We start from the raw sequence: 22,683 nt of genomic DNA, 5'->3' as shown, positions 1-22,683 counted from the left end.
TATCACCCTATAAAGCAGACCTCTTGCTAACCGGAGCGATTGGACCATTATCGGCCTTCTTCAGAGAGCCTTCCCAAAAACGCAAACCAGAGCCCAAAAAAACCCGCTGAATTCTGGAGCCCTCCCCTCCTTCCCCAGAGAAGCGGAGCTCCTTCCCTCAAGCCCTATTAACCACACCAGCGGAGCTCAAGGTAGCCAGAGCTCTTGAACTGGATCATTTGGAGCCAGCGGAGTGCAAACAATGCACCTTCATTTAAATCCCCCCCCCACAGCTGATCTGTAGATACAGAGTATCTTCCACACTAGACAACATGTCTCCATTCAAAATCCCCCACACAGTTTCCCCGGAGCCACAGCGGATAGCTGGCAGGGAGAAACAAAGAGAGAGGAGAGACAGACCAAGACTTGAGGAGAAGGACATAACTAGTGGATAGTCCTGAGAGAATTATAAACAGAGATACTGAACTACTTCAGAGATACTGAAGACCTGAGAGGCAGAACGAAACTAGCCTCTACCTCACCAGGAAACAATCAATTAGACACCATTAAACAACCTCTATCTCACCAAGAAACAATCACTTAGATGTCATTAAACCAGTGGTGGTATTCTACCGGTTTACAAAACTTTAACTTTCATTCCTCCATTTAAATTATCCAGCTGATTAGACATTTAAATCCCCACTCAGCTGATTGGACAAGCTCCATTTAAATCCCCATCCAAATCTCATCCATTCAAAACTCCCAAGTGGATGATTGGAGAGTTCATTCAAATCTTCCCCATTCAAATCTCTCAAGCAGCTGATTGGAACATTTCCATGATCTAATGAAACGTAACTGATTAAAGCATCTTCCACGGAACACTAACAAAGCTCCTTCAAGCAACGCTTCCTCTTTAAAAAACAAAACAAAAAAACCCCCAAACAATGTGGCTTTAAGGAAAAACCAAGGAACTTTTCACTACCAACCTCCAATACTTCACTACCTCCATTATTTCATTACCTCAAGACCTATTATTGATAGATAATGCTTTGTCTAAAATAATTGATTTATCATTTAATAGTATAATAATTAATTGTTAAATGACCACTAATTACTGATTTATTGATTGATAGTGATTTAATACTGTATAACTGATTATCTAGTTAATTGATTGATTTTTTTAGTAATAAGTAAACCTTACTATTGATTTGTTCTCTAACTTATCAATTAACATATATTAATTATCAACATTCATTAAGTAACTGTCTACCTGTCATACTAATTTAGCTATTGTAATTTTTCAGTGTACTATTGTCATTGACCATGCCAGCCAAAAACTCCACCAAACATCAACAAAAGAATGATATATCTACCAATGACCTCCCAGACTCCTGCACATGCTTCAAATGTCTTGAAACTATCAATGAAAGTGAAAACAGCATTAAATGCTACCTATGTGACAATCAAGCCCACCTTGCCTGCTTAAACTTAATCAAAAGCCTAGCTGATCTCCTAAAAACATCAGATACATTTCCTTGTCTATGTCCATCATGTTTACCTAAGCTAAACAAAGTACTCTGCCTGACAGAATTGAAAACATAGAATCATTCATGCACGCAATAGAAGAACGCTTAGTAACACATTTTGAAACATCTATACAAGCAAGCCTAATCTTTCTTGAAAAAAAATACAGCACAGATAAGCGAATACCTATCAGCTCAAAATCAAATCCCAACTCAACAACTACTACCACAACTATTACCTCAACTACAATCAAAACTACAACCAAAAATAACCACCAAACCACAGCCACAAATAATCACTATCCCATCAAATAATACCACAAACGATATCCTCTTACTCATCAGAGACATCATGGAACGTGATCAGAAACGTCCAAATGCCTTCTTATTTGGTCTTGAAGACACCAAAGAATCTGATGATATCACCAAAGTTTGCAATATCATAAGCAACTCAAATACAACAAACTCCTGAAGATATCATTGAAATAACCAGAGATGGCTCTGAGTTCAAATACAACGATGGCTTGGTGGGCCCAAGATTTTGTAGAATTGTTTGCAAAAATGAGTCCAGCAAACGGATATTCATACAATAAATGCCATTGCTAAAACCAATACCACCCATAACAAATTTCGCTCACAACCAGACTTATCCATACTGCAAAGAATCCACTCCCGTGAACTCCGCACAGAACTCAAAAAACGTCCAGACAATGGAGAAAAGGACCTGTACATTGACTACCGTGCTGACTGTATCAAAAGTAAGTCACACAACCCGCAACTCAGCTATAACCTTCAACCACAACCCTACCTCAACCAATCCACCATCACCCAAAACTAGGCACGCACGCCCCTAACTACCTCAATTCCAACTACAACTGGCCTTAAATTCAAGCTACTCAATGCAAGAGGCCTTGTAAATACAATACCTGAATTTCTCCTCTTACTAAATACAGCTAAATTTGACATCATATTTGTCTGTGAAACATGGCTCAATGCACCCTCCCTGACTCCATTACCACAGTAAGAGATCAGATCACGAAATCCGTAGAGGAGGTGGTGTTGCTGTCTTCTATAAAAAGTCCCCACATCTAAAAAATATCCAAATTACCCTGGAGCTTGCTCTTCCAGAGACCATCATCTGTGAACTGTCTTTAAATATCACATTTTGATTCTTACTATGTTACAGAGCCCCTGATTATGACATCGAACCTGTAAACAAGTTAAATTCACTAACATGAGCAACCTCCTGCCCACACGCTTTTATCTTTCTTGGTGACTTCAATCTACCTCGTATTAACTGGACCCTAAACAACTGTACAACCGAACCCATACATGCAAACTTCTAAAATGCTGTAACAAATCTGGGACTGGGACAACTAGTAGCCAACAACATTAGACTTAACAACTGCCTCGATCTCATCTTCTGCAACCGTTTGAATTCTACAGACTACAAATTAAAAAACACTTTTCCAACAGTGACCATAACATGATTGACTTTTGTCTCAACATACATCCTCACAAAAATCACCACAACGACAGGATCCCAATTATAACTTCAAAAAAGGCAACTATGAAAACTTTGAGCTTCTTCGGTGACGGACCAAAATCCGTGATCGTGTGTGGTTTCGATCCATGCTTGCTGCCGGAGTTCCCCGAGCCGGCTGGATTCAGGGCTAAGCCACCCCGTAGAGGTGAAGAGGGGGCAGACTGCCAGCAGGGTCAAGGAGAGCCACATCTCTCCTCACCAGGTGGCCATTACTCCCTTTCCTGAAGGCGGTTGCAGCGGTGGTCAGAAATGGCCACCTCAAAGAACTCGACCAGAAAAGAATGTGCAGGAGGAAGATAAGAGAAAGTTGAACTGAAAAAGCAATAACATAAGGTACCCTGGAATTTGAACTATTAAGAATAACATTGTTCCCACAGAAGATTTTGAAGCGGCCAAGGAGAGAGGGAAGGGAAAGGATTTGGCTTTTTTTTTCTTTCCTTCCTCATATTGACAGCTAAGATGTTTAAGTAAGAAACTGACAAAAATCCACTTTGACATCAATAGGCCTTCAAGCTGAAAATAAAATGTCAAAGGGATAACAAAGACTTTTGGATATTCAAAAACCTTTAAAAGAAGGAAAGGAGAGAAAAGGAAAGAATAAAAGGGCGGGATCTGGAAAAATGGAGGAGACTACCTGGAAGTAAAAGGAATTTACAGCAAAACTTCAACAAGATTCCTAAAAGATACATTCTAACTGAAACTTTGTAACAAGATAATAGAACCCCAGGAAGAGAAAGTGGAAAAAAGAAGCAAGAAGAAACAGCTTTGGATTATTTGGATTACTTGGTGATTTTTGGATTTTTGGTTATTGGATTTAAATGACTAAAATCAATCAGGTGGTTGTTTAAAAGTGTTTAAAATGGCATCACTCTTGGAAGAACTGAAAATGGAACTTTAAAAATAGAAAGAAGATGCACAAGAAAGAAGAGGCTTTTTTGGCTTCGTATTTCAATTTTTAGAAATGGAGATCTGGAACTATGAGAAACAACAAGAAATGCTTATAGAACAAGAAGGGCGGGACAAGGAAGAAGCCATCTTTAATGACCGAGTAATTTTAAGTGAGGAAAAAAGGAAAGGCGGGAAAGAGAGTGAAAAGTTTAAGATTTGAAAAAACAACCAAAAAAAGAGAATAGTTTGAAAAGTAATCACAATACTAGGAAGAAACAGAAGAGTGGATTACAGAAGAGAGAATTAGAATTAGAGAGACAAGGGGCCAAAAGGGGGAGGAAGAAGAAGATGGGGAAGAAGGAAAGGAAAAGAAGTTATAAAGGACAGAAACAAAGATATAGAGAAACAGGGAAAAGGTATAAGAATTGAAAGTATAAACCTGTTTAGAGATAATGGATGAAAACTTAATTGTAAAAGGGATTCTGCAAAGGTACATAAGATAGTATTGTTATATTAGAAATAAACTTAGAAAATATGAAACAAGTGTGATTAAAATGATAGATAAAATACTTACTGTAATGTAATGGAATGTTTGTTAATAAATAAGAAAGAGAGAATGAAATTGAAAGGATGGGAACATTTTAATTATTATTAATGATTTATAAAAACTTAAGTGAAGAGAAATATGAAAGAAATATGGGGAAAAATTATGGAAATAATTTCCTAAGGAAGTATGATATTCAATTGAAAAAAAATGTTAAAGATGTTAAACATTGTAACTAACATTAATGATAGAGCTGAATTGGAATAGAATAAGTGTTTTATTTACTATTGTTTTATATATATATTTTCTCTTTAAGAACATAGTGTGTATTTTAAGAATGTACCAAGCAGAATTCAATTGGACGTTATGTGTTATTCTTATAAATTGTAAAAGCATAAATTGAAGTTTAAATAAGAGTTGAATGGACAAAATTAAAAGATACAAAGGTGTCATACTCGAATTAGTAACTACAGGGGAAAACTTGTTTAATGAGGAAAGAAAATATGAAATTGAAATAGGACAGACAAAAGTATAAATATAATGATTAGAAAGACACTGAAACTTAGAAAAAGATATATAATTGAATTTAGATAGGTATGACATAATTAAAAACAAAGTTGAGAAAACTAAGGGAGGGGAAAATTATGGAGAAAATGCAGGGGTGGGATTCTACCAGTTCGCACTTATTTGCTAGAACCGGTTGTTAACATTCTAAGCAGTTCGGAGAACCGGTTGTTAGAAAAATTACTGGCCTAATCCTGTAAGGGGAAGGCAGGAAGGAAACATTCTGGTGTTGCTTACAGAAACTGCCTCTTCGTTAACCCTTATTACATTCTTGGCAGGACTAGACTTCCTGTCTCTAGAACTTCTCTGGAGTTTTTTTCCTCTTTTGCTGGTACTTTGCTTGTGTGGAGTGACCATTTAAAGTTACAATGGCACTGAAAAAAGTGACCTATGACCATTTTTCACAGTTACGATTGTTGCAGCATCCCCACAGTCATGAGAGGCCAGGCGAAGAGATGTGTGCCTCGATGTGAGTGATATTGAGTTGGCCACACCCAGCCAATAAGATGACCACCAAGCCATGTCCACCCAGTCACATGACCACCAAGCCACGTCCACCACCTAAGCCATGTCCACAGAACCGGTTGTTAAAAATTTTGAATCCCACCCCTGAGAAAATGTTAAAATAGCAATAAGATATGAAATAGAACACAAAGACGAATATGAAATTGAGTTTGTGTCTGTATGAAGAAGTGATAACCCAGGATCATGCTATTCTCAAAAAAAGATGTTTTATTTGTATTATGTTTTGTGAACACCCAAATAATTATTTTTTTAAAAAAAAAGGCAACTATGATCTTATAGACAACGATCTCTCATCTCTTGATTGGCAAATTCTATTCACTGGATGCAATACTGTTAAAGCCCATTATAACATATTTTTACTTGAAGTCAAAAGAGTCATCAAACTATAAGTACCAATAACAACTCCCAAAATCAGGAAAAACAAACTACCCATAACAATAAGGAAGCTCCAATACAAAAAGAAATCCCAAATCTGGTCATGTTGCCAATTTATTCCACCAGATAAAGACTGAATGCACCAATTATCACATTAAACAAGAGGAAAACCTTCTATGCACCAATTCCACCCACACTTTCTACAATTTTGTAAACAACAAACTAAATGACTCAAGGTCTATCCCACCCCTGAAAGGACCTAATGGTAAAGACTGCAACGATGACACCATTAAAGCCAACATCTTTAACACATTCTTCGGCTCAGTATTTGTAAACAACAATGGATCATGCCCAGTATTTCCTAGTCGAACCACAGACAACTACAATGATCTAATACATATCGATTTTACAAAAGACAATGTTGAAAAAGCACTATGCAATCTAAAACCATCTCTATCTATTGGACCAGATGGAATATGTGCCTACTTCTTAAAAAAGCTATCCATTGCCATAGCCGAACCTCCAAGCATAATCTTTGAAAAATCTTTCAGGACCAGCTCCTTGCCAAACCTATGGTCATTAGCCACAGTCATCCCCATCTTCAAAAAGGGAGACCCCAGCTTAGTTGAAAATTACAGACCAATCTCTTTATGCTGCGTCACCTATAAAATCATGGAATCAATTATTAACCAATCCATTATCCTCCACTTAGAGACAAACAACCTACTCTCCAATAAACAATTTGGTTTCAGGAAAAAACTATCCTGTAATCTGCAACTCTTACACTGCAAAAACATATGGACTACACCAGTGGTCCCCAACCTTTTTTGTACCAGGGACCGGTTTCAAGCAGAAAATTTTTGCAAGGACCGGGGGGGGAGAGAAGAGAAGGAGGCTTCGCTCTCTCGCTGCTCCACCAGCCCAGGAAGAAACTGCTTCAAAGAAGCGGGGGGGGGGCTTTTCCTGTCGCCGCAGCTATTCCGAAGCGCCCGTTTCACCCCCACCCCCACCCCGCCCGCCCGCGCGCGCGCGCTTCAATCCACAGTGTCCCGTTCTGCCTGCCTGCCTGCCTGCCTGCCTTAGTTTCTGGTTGTTTGGGAGCAGCTTCGGCTGAGAATAATAACTATTCGCCTCTTTTACTCAGCCGAAGCTGTTCCGATTCAACCATTAACGAAGGCAGGCAGGCAGGCAGGCGGACGGGGTGGGCGGACAGGGTGGGGGTGGGGGAGAAACGGGCGCTTCGGAGGTGCTGCGGCGACAGGAAAAGCCCCCCGCTTCTTTGAAGCAGTTTCTTCCTGGGCTGGTGGAGGAGCGAGAGAGCGACTGAGAGAGCTGACCCAGAGAGAAGGACAGGTTGCTTCCTCCCTCCCCTTCTTTCATTTGTGTCCTTGATCCCCGATCCCAGCAGCATTCACCGAAGGTGAAGAAAGCCGCCATTTTTTTTAAAAAAAAATTCTTTGCGGCCCGGTAGAGAGTGCTCCACGGCCTGGTACCGGTCCGCGGCCCGGTGGTTGGGGACCCCTGGACTACACAACTCGATCTGGGCAAAGCAATTGACGCAATTTACATAGACTTCTGTAAAGCCTTTGATTCAGTGGTACACGACAAACTACTCCTAAAAATAAAATCTTATGGTATCTCTGGACACCTGCATAACTGGATAGAAGCATTCCTGTCAAACAGGTAACAAATGGTCAAAACTGGGAGCATCCTATCAAATTCTGTACCTGTCAACAGTGGTGTCCCCCAAGGCAGCGTTCTAGGACCAACTCTCTTCATACTCTACATAAATGACCTCTGTGATCATATTAAGAGCAACTGCGTTCTTTTTGCTGATGATGTAAAACTATTCAACACCACCAACAATACTGCTACCCTTCAAAAAGACCAACTATGTGTCAGAATGGTCAAACAAATGGCAACTTCAAATCTCAACAAATAAATGCTCTGTCTTACATATTGGCCAAAAAAGTCAGAAAATAAAATAAAAGCTGAATAGTCAAGACCTTGTTGATGACCCAAACTTTGTCAAGGACCTTGGAGTACTCATCTCAAATGATCTAAGTGCTAGAGCCCACTGTAACTACATAGCCAAAAAGGCATTAAGAGTTGTAAACCTAATCGTGCGTAGCTTTTTCTCCGGTAATATCACTCTACTAACTAGAGAATACAAAATATTTTCTAGACCAATACTTGAATACAGCTCATCAGTCTGGAACCCGCACTACATATCTGATATTAATACAATTGAGAAAGTCCAGAAATATTTCACAAGAAGAGTTCTTTACTCCTCTACTCACTGCAGAATACCTTATGCCACCAGACTTGAAATTCTAGACCTAGACCAGGGGTTCCCAACCACCAGTCCCCGGACCAGTACCGGTCCGTGGAACAATTTCTACCGGGCCACCGGTTTGCTGGGCGCTGCCATCTTGTTTTGATGAAAAAGTCCTTCCTGTGAGCTTTTCTGGGTAGAAAGCGGCATTTGGGTGCTGAAAGAATCCTTGCGCCTTAGTTTCATCGAGGGGGGGGCGGCTTCGAACAAAACTAAAGCGCGAGGATTCTTTCAGCACGCATGGCAAGGCGAACCGAGCGACCGTCGCGAAGCCGTCGCGAAGCCATCGCGAAGCCCATCGACACAGGTACAAAGGAGGAGTTGAAGGTGGCGGGGAGAAGCGGGGGACAGCTGGCTGGCCGGTCGCTCAGCTCGCCTTGCCATGCGTGCTGATGCCGGTACCGGGCCGTGGATGATTTTGTGATGCCGGTACCGGGTCGCGGCACAAAAGAGGTTGGGGGCCACTGACCTAGACAACCTAGAACTACGCCGCCTTTGGTTTGATCTAAGTATAGTACAAAAAATTATATATTGCAATGTCCTACCTGTCAATGAATACTTCAGCTTCAACCACAACAACACAAGAGCACACAATAGATACAAACTCAAGGTAAACCATACCAAACTTGATTGCAGGAAATACAACTTCAGCAACAGAGTGATCAATGTCTGGAATACTCTACCTGACTCTGTGGTTTCTTCCCCAAACCCCAAAAACTTTAACCTTAGACTTAACCTTTTTCTTATTCATATCCATTTCATGTATTCATAACCATGTTTATACTTATATCTGTTATCTAATAATCACTTGACAAAATAAAATAAATAAATAAAAAAATTTGGGGGGCAGGGGGGAGACTAAAATGCACCATTAGTTTAGAGTCTTTGCATTGCCACAAAATCTAAATCCAGCTCACCCCCATATTCTGTTGACTCTTATCTAGTGTCAATTTAATGCTGATGTTAACTAGATTCTTTATGTATATAGGTTTCAATAAATCATTTCTACTGCAATCCACATGAATGGTCCTGATTCTTTGCACCTGACATAGTGTTACTTAAACAACAAAAGAGATTCCATTATTCTGTGCAGCTTATTATTGGTTTAACTTCTTACGATTTTGATTCTCTAAGAACTCTGGCAAGTAGAAAAATTCTGGGATTAACTCATTCACATCATTTGGATTCTCCATGAGAGCTTGCCAAGTAGCATGAATGGAATGGAACTGTCGATCCGCACAGTCAAATCTGCAGAGAGAAAATACAAAGGCAAACTCCCCAAATTACACATCAATATTTTCACTGAAATTCCATTTAAATAATGGAATTGCACTTAACTTAAGCTCACTGCTCTTCCTATAAATTTAAATATGGGTGCAATTTCTAAAAAAGTAATATACCTACTTATTGGGGTAACAACACATATCTGGAGCTACACATCATTTGCACACATTCCTGCATCACATTTGAACTAAAACACAAAACTTGTCCATTCAAGAACTCTATTTAGCTATTAGCATATAAATGAAGCTCTGGATAGCAATAAATTGCATGGTGTGGCCATTATAAGACTTCATAGGAAATTTGGTCATCTCCAAGATGCTAAGATTACCTGGCAAAGTATCAGAAAGCCACTATCAGTTCCTAAGTTAAATCTCTTATAATTTTTTTAATATTGTAAGCTGCCCAGAGTTATCCTGTGGTAAGATGAATTTTATAAACAAACAAATAATATTTTTGTTTTATTGGAAAGGAGGCTTTTTCTTTGCTTCCTTTACTCAAAGGATCTATTGCATTTGCAGCTCCTCTGAATTATATGCAAGGGGGCTTCTCTTCTGAGAAACAAACATTTCTACTCTTAGCATGTGAAGAAATAATACTTTGTTCACTTTCAAAGAAAGTAATACATTCTGCAATTCAGCCTTTAAGCCAACAACATAAATCGCTTAATATCATACCTCCCACTTTGAAGCTGGATATGCAAAGTGGTAAAAGGTTCAACCCGAATGAGGTAATGCATGACCCCAGCTGCATTGGAGTAGTGAGTCCCATAGTGAAACTTGTCAATAATTCCAAGGGGGTCTTCAAAGTTATCATATCTTAAAAAGCAAAACAGAAAAATAACTGTGAATCTTTTGGTATTTATTGTTTTATTTATTCTGAGAAATTATATTAGTATCATTTACCATCTGAGAATAAAAAACACCCAGATTTTAAAAATAATAGACAAAAAGAATCTGGGAGCTGATCTATCAAGTTTTTCTTTTTTCTTTTTTTAACTAGGCTGGATTGAAACACTAAAGTAAACCAGTATTGACTTTTTAGTTATGACTCTATACCGAATAAATACCATATAGTGAGTCTTTGAAAAGCAAGGAAAAAATAAGAATTTTTGCACTGAAAATATTTTATACAACAATTTTACATTTTCTATACTAATATAGAACACAAAGACTCTGCCTATCATCCAAATAATTCCTTTCAATTAAAAAAATGTTTAAGCATTCATATACACCAACTTCACAATGCTTCCTCCACTGGGATTTCTTAATGTGACATGCAGTCCCAAATTCTCAATGATAAACAACCATTATTTTAGCAATATAGCTATCAACGTTCTTTTTGGCAACAGTTTTATTATTGCTTACTTCCCTCCACGTCCAATAACTCTGCTTCAGTTTTATTGGCTGGGACAATTTAAAATGCTCTTATCCTAAATCTGCTTATCAATGAATACTTGAACAGTTTTCTTCAATTCTTCACTACCATCTGAACAATAAATTCCACTTACTAGTTGGAAGAGAAGAACAAGCATAAACATTAAGTAGAAGTAGATCTATAATAAGGACATCAATTAAATGATTATTTCAAAAGAAATACCTTTCCTTTACAGCTCTCACATTCTTTTCATTCACTACACCAATAGGTTTAGACAAATCCCGAAATACTGCAGGATTATTCAAATCCAATTCTTCTGAAGTATAATCCTGCAGGATCCATGGAAACTTGAACAAAAAGGAGAATATTCTTCAAATCTCATATTTTTTTTGATAAAATATAATATTATGTCTAGTCAGAAACAATGGACATAAATAATACTTACAACCGGATATTGTGCAAGATCATTGTAGGTTCGTCCTGCCATAGTATTTAACTGAATGAGGTAATCAAAATTGGATATTTCCCTGTTCACCCATTTCTAAATAAAGAAAACCCAATGTTGAAGCTAATGTTGTGTAAAAAGAGTTAGTGATGTATTTTAGTATAATTTAAGCAAACAAAATGGTAATCTTAAAGCAGCATTCATGTTTATTCAGATTCATGTCACCCGACTCCTACAACCCATACAGAACTAGAACCATATAACCATGAAAAAAATTTTTTTAATCATATTATTGTTGCTTTCCTATATAATCCAACAAATGTGACTTGCAGCAGAATGCTCCATTTAGGATGAGGTTATGTAAAATAAAGCTAATATTAGTTTTGTCATTGTTGAGAAGGAAATCGATTTCATCCTATATACATCACAAGTTAAAGTTTATTGTACTCTTCAAGTGATAAACTGTTTTTAATATAGAATAGAAGCAGAAATAGAAGTTATCATTTAAATAACTTCTATTTATCTGTATTTTTAAAAATTAGCTCAGACATCAGCTGAGGGAGCTATTATACCAAGTAAAAAGACACATGAATTATTTTTAATGTCCCCACCATTCAGCTTATTATCCTACCTGAGTCAATCCAGAAGTTTTGAATAATTCTTGGGGAGATCTGGTCCCACTAATATTTTGAGAACACAGAGACAGAATTCGGCTATATATTCTGTTTCTTGCCTACAACAAAGAAGGTACATATGTTAATTTATTAAATAACATCATCAGAATTTCCCTATTTTCATATTTGGGCTTGCTGTTTTGGCAACCTGATTCTGGGGCTAATCATGCAATTTATCATTTTACTGTCATAAATTCTCATGCATTTCAATAAACACTATTACATTATTTAACAGTGCTTTGCCTCAACATTTGTCATAACCCGGGATCATGCTATTCTCAAAAAAAGATGTTTTATTTGTATTATGTTTTTGTGAAAACCCAAATAAAATTTATATTAAAAAAAAAACATTTGTCATCTCCAGCAATGATGGCCCACTACACTAAGCGTTGAAGAAGGGTATATGCTCAATGAAGATGTTAAAACCAATGTTGGTTTTCTTTTAAGCATACCTGCATAAAACATGGTATTTGAATTAGATATTTTGGCTTTCATTATTAAACATATCAGCTAGTCACAAAAATAGTTAAAATGCACCTAAGATCCTAATATGAAATAAAACCATTCAATTACTTCACCATCCAAGCTGAGTTCATTTTAGCACAGTCAGGAATACTGTTGAATTGAACTCATTCATCTGTCCACAGGAGATCACTGGCCAAAGTTATTCAGTAATGAAAATGATATTTTAGGGATTTCTCTCAAGGTATTCTGCATAAGAAACAAGTAAAATTACTTACCTCCTTTTTAAAATTAAGGAAATAATTAGTCTGGTCAATAAAGAAGATCTCCAAAGCCGACCTCCTCAGATTATAACGGCGCAAGTGAATCTCTCGAATTTGAGAAAGAGGCCATTTAAAATCAAAACCTATACCTGGATGAAGAAGAATTTCAGTTTATTCTTAACTATATTCAAAGAGAAGGTATATGATAATTATGAAAGTCAAGAAGATCTGGTAAAGTCAAGAAGATCTGGTAACATGGTTGGAAAAGTTAAAAAATGCCAATTGGAATGAGCTAAAATAGAAACCTTGCTAAAAATCATAGAAGGACTGAGCAATCAGAGGCATCAGGACCATATTATTTCAAACTACCTTTTTATAGTTCCCTATCACTGAAAGTCAATAGTAACATTTATTAACAATTAAGATATGAAATAAAGAAGAACTGTAGTATAAATTCTGATCCGTTGTAATCTGTTAAACAAAAAAGAACAAATGACAAATAAATCTGCCCCCTCCAAAGAACCTATGCACCCAGGAAGCAGATAAAGGCAAGCTGAAGTGTGAAGCTGCATTGTGAGAGGCTGGGAAAGGGGTTGGGAGCACTTTCAACTTGCATTCTTATAAATAGATGTTTATGATAGTAGCCATTTTGACAAAGTACTCATGTCACATCCCCCAATCATCAACCACAAAAGATTAAGGGGAAGATTTGGTAATATTCAGTAATATTTTTCTCCATGGCAATGCAAATGGAGAATTCTATATTATTAAGCATTTGAAATATTTCTTCCAGAAATTCATTCCAGTGTGAAAGAGTGTATGTAGCCAATTAACTACTCTATACTACACAGAGTAGTGCAACCAAAGTCCAAAGGTCTTACCTTCTTTTTCAATGCTGCCATCATAAAAGTAAATGTGTTGTGTAGTGACCTCCAGCCTGCCAGATATTATATTCATTATTGTAATAAGTTCACAGTCTTCTGAGAGCACAAGTTTTTCTTTTTGACCCTGCTCTTCCTTTTCATCCCTGCAGCAGAAATATCAAATGAGAGGCTTGGTTAGCTTGACAACACAAACATTACAAAACAAGGCATCAGCATTTCTTACAAAATAATCATTATTTGAACCTCTTAAACATATCTTATACAAATGATCCATCACTAAGTACTAATTATTAAGTAGCCAGATTAGTCTCAAGTATGATTAGCAATGTTTTCACTCTATACCTTAAACAAGTGACAACAGAAAGAAAACACTCCTTAAGAAGATAAAATCATGAATAAACGAAAATTTCATCCTGTAACAAATTTCTCATTTCTAAGTTATGAACAGTGAGAACTTAATTATCACACTGCCAGCACAAGAGATGTTAAACATGATTCCTAAAATATATTTTATTTAGATCTTTTATATAATTAGAAGAAAATATAGTTTGAGCATGTGGTTTTTGAAATAAAATATCTGAATATAAGAATAAAGTAAAAGGGTAGGCAAGTTGTATGTAAGTAAGTAAATAGTTTTGTTTGAACTTACTTAGCAGAAGAGATGTGGTATTAGTCTATATTTACTATCTATGGCCAATATAAAAAAATGACAAAGGATATTATATTTAATTTTTTAAACTATATTTTCAAAAATCATGATATGAAACATTAAAAGTATTTGTTTCCTTGACAATTTTGTAATCTGTTTTCTTATTAGTAGTTTTTAAAAAAAATTGAAAGTTTTTTTTCCTTTGGAATGAAACAAATTTTCATCTATCAGAATGCAGCTAACTTTAAACATTCTAACCATCATATTAGGTGGACTGTTTCATTCCAAGTTTAAAAAGAAAGATATTTCCATTTCATGCATGCTCATGTCTGAATTGGAATACATTTTGTAGAATGTGGAGAGAGGTTTAAAAAAAAAAAATCCTGATGAGTATCCCCACAATATTATACCCTTTGGAACCTGGTTCTGAATTCACATACTCTTCTACATACGTATTTGTACTGGATGTTGGATCTTCATCTGGTAGTTCAAGTATATCATCTTCCATATCACTGACTTTTACTTGCTTCACTGCCTCCAGAAGCAAAGCTTCCCTTGATGGTGGCATCTGTAATACTCCTTGAAAGATGAAGTGGGAATATTCAATTAAACAAATCAATTTCATTTTACACTCTAACAGAGCATGTATCTCAATGAATAAAATAAACATGAAGAACAATTAATCAGTGGAACAACTTGCTTCCTAAAGTTGTGGGTGTTCCAACACTGAAGGATTTTAAGAAGAGACTGGACAACCATTTGTCTGAAATGGTATAGGGTCTCCTGCTTGAGTAGCGGGTTGGACTAGAAGACCTCCAAGGTCCCTTCCAATTCTGTTATTTTGTAACATTGCATTGGCATCACAGTAGGACTCCTTTTTTTCTTTCTGCACATGCAGAAAGGATTATTGAACTAGCCGAAGCACTTTATATATTCCTCCACATGTGTATTTAAGAGAAGTTACTTAGCAGAGCTTTGCAGACTACAATATTGTATTGTCCATACTTGCTCATCTGCATTCTTACTTGTAGCCATTAAGATAAAGAGACAATATGGGCTCCCTAATCTAACATCCTCCAAGGGAAGGGAGAACAATAACTACCTAAAAACAATATTCTCATAAAAAAGGATCACTTAATATTTGCAGGTGCTGTCTGCTACAGATCCTGTTTATTAATTAATTTAAATTTACTTTTATTTCATTCAATAAAACCATTCTGAGTTATTTTACACTGGTTTGAGCCTATTTCCTTCAAATCCTAAAAAAAAATATTGGTTTCTGTTTGTCTACTGGGCTGCCAACATAATCAATCATTCCTCCATCTGTAGAAAAATTCCTATAATTACATAGTTCCACTTATATTATAGTGTAATTTTAGCAGATAAGCAAAAGTAGATTTGCTCAGAAAAGGAACACTTTTAACAGAAACAGAAAATAGAATTTTCTATACTTGAAAGAAATTAAAAAGTTCAGTGAAAAATCAGGATTGAATATTTTAAAGAGCATCAAAAGCATCACAGCCACTTAGCCTCACCTAGATTATCCCTCAGGGCAATGGCCTCCTGGTGAGAGTTGAAATTGTAATTTTGCACTAATTTTAGCCTCATTCGTGAATAATTTTCCACATTTGAAAGTTTCCAGTGAATGAGATTCGGCTTCCTGATGAAAGGGTTATAACAAAAGAAATTGAACAACGTTAGGTATGTGATGTTACTGTTTGTACTGAAAAGAATGAGAAGATACAAATACAAGATCTTTTTTTAAAAGCCTGCAGCAATTATATTTTCTATTTCATTTTTTTCTCTCTCTACTGTTCCAGAGGAAGCATGAAGATCGCTCTAGTTGGGGAAAATAACCTGATTTCTTCTTATAGAAAATGACCATCAAGCAAGCTGAACTGGATTTCTTTGTTATACTAAAAGCATATAGGGAATTGTTTTATCTCTCTTTGATAATTATGAATTATCTCTGCCAATAGCTCAAAACAACCCTGACTTCCCCCTCAAAAGAGGAAGGGGTTAGGCATTTTTATTGCATGTGAAGTCAGGGCTTCAACAAGAATCATGAAATCTAATGGACTAACTGTGATATCTCAAAGCAAGAGTGAGCAGAATTCCAATTGGCAGGACCAACTTTTTTCCTTTAGAATTCTAAGTGTAATCAACTGCAGAGATGAATAAATTAAAAGGCAGGTTTAGAACCTGAGTCCAGGAATTTGTTCCAGGTATCAGAAGTTGAGAATTTGATGTGTGCTACTACAAGCGATATCATTTAAGCAGGAAGAGGAGAGTTATTTTGCTTCTACTTTGGATGAATAATAGATAATGAACTATTGCCAAATTACTGCAAGTCAACAAGCACTCCAACTTCTGCCCACCCCTGGAAAACTAACCATGCAACCATCAGATCCCAAAATGTGCTACAAAAATATCCAGGATTTTCTTTCTCTTTTTTTATTGTCACATGAAGGGTAAAATATGCTTCATGGAGAAAGAAAACATGCTGATTTCCATACCTTTCAGCCCAAGGGCCTTGTTCACAGGTAAGGTAAAGTTTGGCAGCTCTCCACTGTCTCAAAGTTGTTGTGTGCTGATTATTTAACTGTTTTAGCATTCCATTGTAACGCATGTTCTCCTGCCGTGCCCTCCGGTTAAATGGCTCTACAAAAAATTCCTAGAGACAGAAACATAATAAATCTTAAAGAAGTGCTTAGGAAGGCTAGAACAAAGGACTTGAAAAACCTGTTAGATGAGAGCTTACTGTAACAACAAAAATAATAATCCAAATTACATATAATACATAGAAGCGAGTGTGTTCCTTTTTAGTCATTAACCAGATAAAAAAATATAACTCTGTGCATCACTAGTCAAAAAAACAAATGCACCCCAGGCAAACCTTTATATGAAAAATTGATTCCAACATCAGCCAAAGGAGAATTAATGTTAGATTTTCTTTCCTTCACTGTCAAAGATACAATATTGATGAAAGACAAATGGTTGACACCATGTCCTATGGAATCCAGTCTCAAAATACAAGTAGTCCTTAAGTTACAACTGTACATTTAGTGACAATTTGAAGTTACAATGGCACCAAAAAAGTTACTTATGACCATTTTTTACACTTATGACTGTTCCCCATGGTCATGTGATTTACATTCAGATGCTTGACAACTGGCTCATATACATGACGGTTGCAGTGTCCTGGGGTCATGTGACCACCTTCTGATAAGAAAAATCAATAGGGAAGCCAGATTCACTTAATGATTCACTTAAGAAATGTGGCAAGAAAAGTGATAAAACTCACTTAACTAATTTCTCACTTAGCAACATAAATTTTGGGCTCAATAGTGGTCATAAGTTAAGGACTGCCTGTATTGCCATCTTAACATGATTTTCTTGCTGAGGCAAACTTCTGAGAAAGTCACTCAGATTTTACCTGAAATTTGAGCTTGCTTTCTCCTCTCTCCCGTTCACGTTTATGGATGTTGACCATTAATGCCTCAAAGCAATCCTTCCAATATAGTGCCATACGTTCATGGCCATCACTGAAAATGCTGAGCTCGTACTGCTTCATATTAGGGATAATCTAGTTCATGAAGCATAAGAAGGTTAATGCACACTCCCCTTTTTGGAGAGAAAAAGCATTTTAAGAAATTACAACTTACATATTTGTCAATGTAAGCTTGCCATTCATCAGTTCTACAATAGTCCTGGAAATCCTCAAAAAAGGAAGGGCTTCCATTAGTAGAAGGCAAGGAAGGCAAGTGTAAGTTCATGAACAGAAGGTCATATATTTTGGAAATAAGAGTTCGAACTAGAGGGATCAAGAAGGAATAAGTTTCAGTCTTTTCTTGGATAGATCTGCTCAGGATGCCTTCCAGTTTTCCCAGCAGGTAACAGGATTCCGCTTGGTTGTCAAATACTTTGGTCTGAAGGAGGGTGTTGAGCTTGGCTGCAGCCATTGCACAAACCTGGAATAGGGTAAATGGGAAGAAAAATAACAGTCAAACAATACAGATAATGTAAGTTATATATTTTTCCCAAAAGATATTTCAATTCTCCACTTGCATCTCTTCAAATCCCAAACATTTTGGGGTCCTGGGGCACATTTGAAATTTTGAGAGCATACTACAGGGACTCTCTTGAAATGCTTTTGATGGTGGCTGTCATAAGTCACTGCGTTGAAGCCTTTCCAAGGGCATTTCTGTGCTCTAGAGGCATTACTGAAACTTTAGGTAGTACTTGAGGCTGATCCTTATTTTGCGGTTTGTTGATTCCCATTTGATATTGTTGTCCTGAGATAAATTAAGTAGAGCAAGAAGCTTAGCAGGAAAAATATTATTCCATAAGGGGAGAACCTACATTTGCATTTAGAATAGAATAGAATATTTTATTGGCCAAGTATGATTGGACACACAAGGAATTTGTCTTGGTGTAAATACTCTCAGTATACATAAAGAAAAGGTACATTAGTTAAGAATCAAGAATCATAACGTACAACACTTAATGAGAGTCATAGGGTACAATCAACAATCAAATCATACTAGGAAACAGTCAAGTGGGAGGAGGATGGGTGAGAAGGAGTGGTGAGAAGATTAACAGTAATAGTAGTGTACACTTTGTAAAGTGTGTTGAGGGAATTATTTGTTTAGCAGAGTGATGGCTTTCGGGGAAAAACTGTTCTTGTGTCTAGTTGTTTCTCTTTATAACTCAAGGCACTGCACACAGGGCTCCCAAATATTCCTGACTTTCAGTTGGCTCAGGTCTTATTGTTATTATGATAACCATGAAAGCACAACTCAATAAAATTAGACATATCAAAAGCATTTATTAGTGCACCCAAATTATATATTGATTATTAGCATATTCTCACCATACATTGTATTTATTGTTTATTTATATTTATATTCAAGCCTTCTTCCGAAAAGCCTCAGAAATATATACAGCATCTTCCTGAATCCTTTCAGTCTTTATAAGGAAGTTAGGCTAAAAAAGACACTCTAAACTAATGATAAACTCTGATTTATTATGAAGAAAATATTATATCTTGGATTCACAATTTCTCCACAGGTAGATGGACTTAATAAAAAGGACATTTGTCATTTGAAATAAATCAGTGGCCTAAACAAAAGAAGGGAACCATGGTTTGTACAATGACATATTCTAATCAGAGAAAGCAGAAGCTGGTATTTTTTCCTGAATTGTATTTAGACATTCTCATACATTTATACATTAATAAATTATACTTTAAATCCATCCAGATAGCAAAGTTCTCTTTTATTGTGTATTAAGTAAGGATATTCAAGCCCCAAATTTGCCAGAAGGTATTTCTTTGCGAAAGAAAATCAAAGTTTACCATACTTGTGCACAAAAACCTTCAGTAATACAACACACCTGTAAATTATCCTGTCCAATGAATCCAAGAAGCAGCTGGACCTGTACTTGATAGAGCTTCACGTTTTCTGGGCCAGAAGAATACCAGATTGCCAAAGTATCCACGAGCGTCACCAGTTCTTCCAAAAGCTATGCAGAATTAAATCCAGAATTAAGAGAAAAAAAGTTCAGAATGTAAGCTGAGGAACATTTGAATGCATGGCCCACAACACAAGAAGGTATAATGTTCAATTGTGTTATTTTAAAATGTTTCTATTCTGTCACAGTTAAAACTATATAATGATTGAGGAAAACTACTATAGAATTAGAATGACTTGAGTTTGATTATTTGGGAGGATTTTAATAGATTTACTATCATTTGTTGATGTTTAGAAGTGTTGGCAAATACTTTTTTATGTTAAACCCTTGCTAGAGAAAAGTGATCCTTACTTTTTTCCACACCTGGATAAACTTTTGAAGATTAAGAGTCACATGGTGTCGTGTCTGAAGCCAGTGTGATAAAGCAGTGAGTACAGTATTGCTGGGTAGGGACTGAGGTGACCTGAGATCTGTTATCCATAATGGAAAATAATTGGGTGACTTGGGGGTCAATTGCTCTCTCTTACCCCTAAAGAAGGAGGCAACGATAAATCATTTCCAAAAATATTGCCAAGAAAGCTGCATGGATTTGTCTGAATAAATCAAGACTGACCTGCACCAACAGATCATAATTGGTATAGTCAGGTCTACTTATGGACAACACTGTCACCTAAAAGGAGGGAGGGGAAAAGCTGGGAAAAATATATTGATGAAGCAATTCAACTGTTCATTTCACAGAAGCTTTGTAAGTGGAAGATAAATGACAAGCAGAGAATAGAAATTGCCAAACAGCAACATTTGTTATCACTGTATAATTTCTTCCTCACAGAATCTTTGATGAAACTTTAAAATGTATTTATTGACTAAAGTTTTTAAAACTTACACTTAAAAATTAAATTTGGAAAAATTATTCTTAGAGAATTTACCAAATACTCCAACAATACTTGAGGGCAAATCCATGTAAATGTAATTTAAATTTAAATCATTTAAATGTAGCCTTTTAAATCAATATCTTGTATTTTCAAAGAAGATGAAAATGTAAGCAATTGCACCTGATAATTGGCATCTTTCCAAAGCTATATAGTTTCATACTGACCTTTTCTGTCCAGAGTCTTGAATTCACGAGACCTTCTGCTTGCAGGAAATCCTGAACAATGAACAAGAGTCGGAAAGCATTTTCTGTGTACACTGGGAGGGATTTGGCTTCTCTTGTGTCAGTGACTGCCCACTCCAGCATCTTCTCTAACAAACTAAGTTAAAAGAAAGAGGTGGCACAAAATGAACAACATTTGTGAATTTTAGTTACTGATGGAAAGGCAGCAGGAAAACAGCTAAACTCAATGTTGCTATTATTTAGCTTTTGCCACTGCAACCAAGAAATTATATTCTGTGAAATAGTCTAGTTATGTTCTCAGATGTTATACAAAGTTATGTTCTACTTTAATGTTCAAATTAATCACTCTAGTTGTCAAACAGAAGAGTTCCCATGAGACAGTCCCATTGTTTTAAGGGGCTGCTTTTGTCAAGCCAAAAAGCCCCTACCTTCCTGTCTTTTTATACAAGCCTGAAACACCTGGTTCTGCCAGTTGCCCTTGTGAGCCAATATGGGAATACCACACTGGAGGTGGCTATTAGACAAATAGCTATCTCCACCTCACCCCATGCCGCCGACTCCCTTCCCTACCATCTTTTAATTCATATTGCTGAACTTTCATTATGTTTTACTGTTATATTTACATGTTTTATAATTTTTATTCTATTGTTGTAAGCTGCTCAGAGTAGCCACACAGCAAGATGGACGACAAATAAATTTAATACAAAAATAAATACATAGATTTTTTTCACCCATTCCATTTTAGCCTTGCATACCCCAAAAAGTGAATCATCACATTATGGTGATTCTCCAAATGGGAAGAACTGGCATGGGCTGACAGAGGAAATTGGCTTCAGCAAAAGGAACCTCCATTTACAGAAGCTGCCTCTCCTCTCCTGTCAGCGCCTCCTTAACTCAAATGCATGTTTTCTGGGGAATAGAAGAAAAATGTGTAGCTCCTTTAAGGAGAGAAGGTCTAGCAGACATAACTGGAATGCACGCTCATAACTGCTCTGAAACCCTTTATCAGCTTTAGATCCAAACATCTATTCCTGATGTTAAATCAGAAAGGTGGTGGAACCAACCTAGCTTTTTAAACTTTTGTAGAACTGTAAACTGAGTTTGAATATCTCAAAATGCTTACTGGCAGTCTGGTCTTTAAGTTATATAAACACCTATTTGGACATTTTGCTCCTGATATTATTGCCATGTCTGAAATTCTGTATTTGTTAAATATAACACAGGAATTAAAGAAGCTTTTGTGTTAGCTTGCCTTTAAATAGGAAATGGAAGGAAGCAAATAAAATAAATATTCACTATTTACTCAGTTTCTGGATCTAGAATGTCTGATTTGTGAAAACAAAGGAAGCTAGTTTCTGCTGTTAGTATACATAAAATTATTTTGCATACATACATTGGACCCTTCTCACAAAGGAGGCCCTCTTTTGGACATTCAATCTCTGAATATTTGACCATCTTGTAGGACTCAGGGCTCAAAATGGCATTTAAAGTTGAATAAACATCATGCTACCCACAAACAGTAGGGCAGTGGGTTAATTATATACCACTCAGTATCTGACAAATAATACTATCCAATATGGTTTGTTACAAATCTCTGCTTGTTGATGCAATTCAAGAACTGAACCATTAATTCACATGGTCTGACTTGTCATACCATTGCCTTATCATTTTGCACATGGGGATAATCATAAAAAATATAATACATTGGAAATAAAGCTACAACTGATTTGTGAAATAAGTCCCATTTACATTATTGAATACTGTAAGGACAGACTCAATTAAA

The 22,683-nt window shown here is 36.5% G+C and overlaps 1 protein-coding gene and 1 long non-coding RNA gene across 9 annotated transcripts in view; one reads left to right on the top strand and one right to left on the bottom strand.

Moving 5' to 3' along the window:
• The window catches only part of LOC148133098 (uncharacterized), a 704,593-nt gene that overhangs the window by 42,449 nt on the left and 639,461 nt on the right, over nucleotides 1-22,683 (top strand). The gene's annotated exons all lie outside the window — the stretch shown is intronic.
• NBEAL1 (neurobeachin like 1) overlaps nucleotides 1-22,683 on the bottom strand; it is a 146,837-nt gene that overhangs the window by 38,771 nt on the left and 85,383 nt on the right. For 5 of the 8 annotated variants that reach the window (XM_087949723.1, XM_087949760.1, XM_087949772.1 and 2 more), the window contains 14 exons: nucleotides 20,883-21,036; nucleotides 19,709-19,837; nucleotides 17,980-18,285; nucleotides 17,751-17,900; nucleotides 16,831-16,988; nucleotides 15,850-15,974; nucleotides 14,725-14,893; nucleotides 13,663-13,808; nucleotides 12,797-12,930; nucleotides 12,014-12,115; nucleotides 11,383-11,478; nucleotides 11,160-11,284; nucleotides 10,238-10,378; nucleotides 9,397-9,527 (listed from right to left, as the gene is read on the bottom strand). In XM_087949723.1, coding sequence (XP_087805849.1) covers nucleotides 9,397-9,527; nucleotides 10,238-10,378; nucleotides 11,160-11,284; nucleotides 11,383-11,478; nucleotides 12,014-12,115; nucleotides 12,797-12,930; nucleotides 13,663-13,808; nucleotides 14,725-14,893; nucleotides 15,850-15,974; nucleotides 16,831-16,988; nucleotides 17,751-17,900; nucleotides 17,980-18,285; nucleotides 19,709-19,837; nucleotides 20,883-21,036 — 2,066 coding nt within the window. The remainder of the gene's footprint in view (nucleotides 1-9,396; nucleotides 9,528-10,237; nucleotides 10,379-11,159; nucleotides 11,285-11,382; nucleotides 11,479-12,013; nucleotides 12,116-12,796; nucleotides 12,931-13,662; nucleotides 13,809-14,724; nucleotides 14,894-15,849; nucleotides 15,975-16,830; nucleotides 16,989-17,750; nucleotides 17,901-17,979; nucleotides 18,286-19,708; nucleotides 19,838-20,882; nucleotides 21,037-22,683) is intronic. The other 3 variants (XM_087949755.1, XM_087949764.1, XM_087949747.1) reach the window with 1 other exon arrangement.

This window comes from Notechis scutatus, chromosome 1, assembly GCF_049901735.1.
Source record: "Notechis scutatus isolate UNSWTSFEM ecotype Mainland chromosome 1, rNotScu1.2, whole genome shotgun sequence".
Taxonomy (NCBI): domain Eukaryota; kingdom Metazoa; phylum Chordata; class Lepidosauria; order Squamata; family Elapidae; genus Notechis; species Notechis scutatus.
Note: the sequence above shows the minus strand (reverse complement) of the source record. Positions and strands in the feature narration are given on the sequence as shown.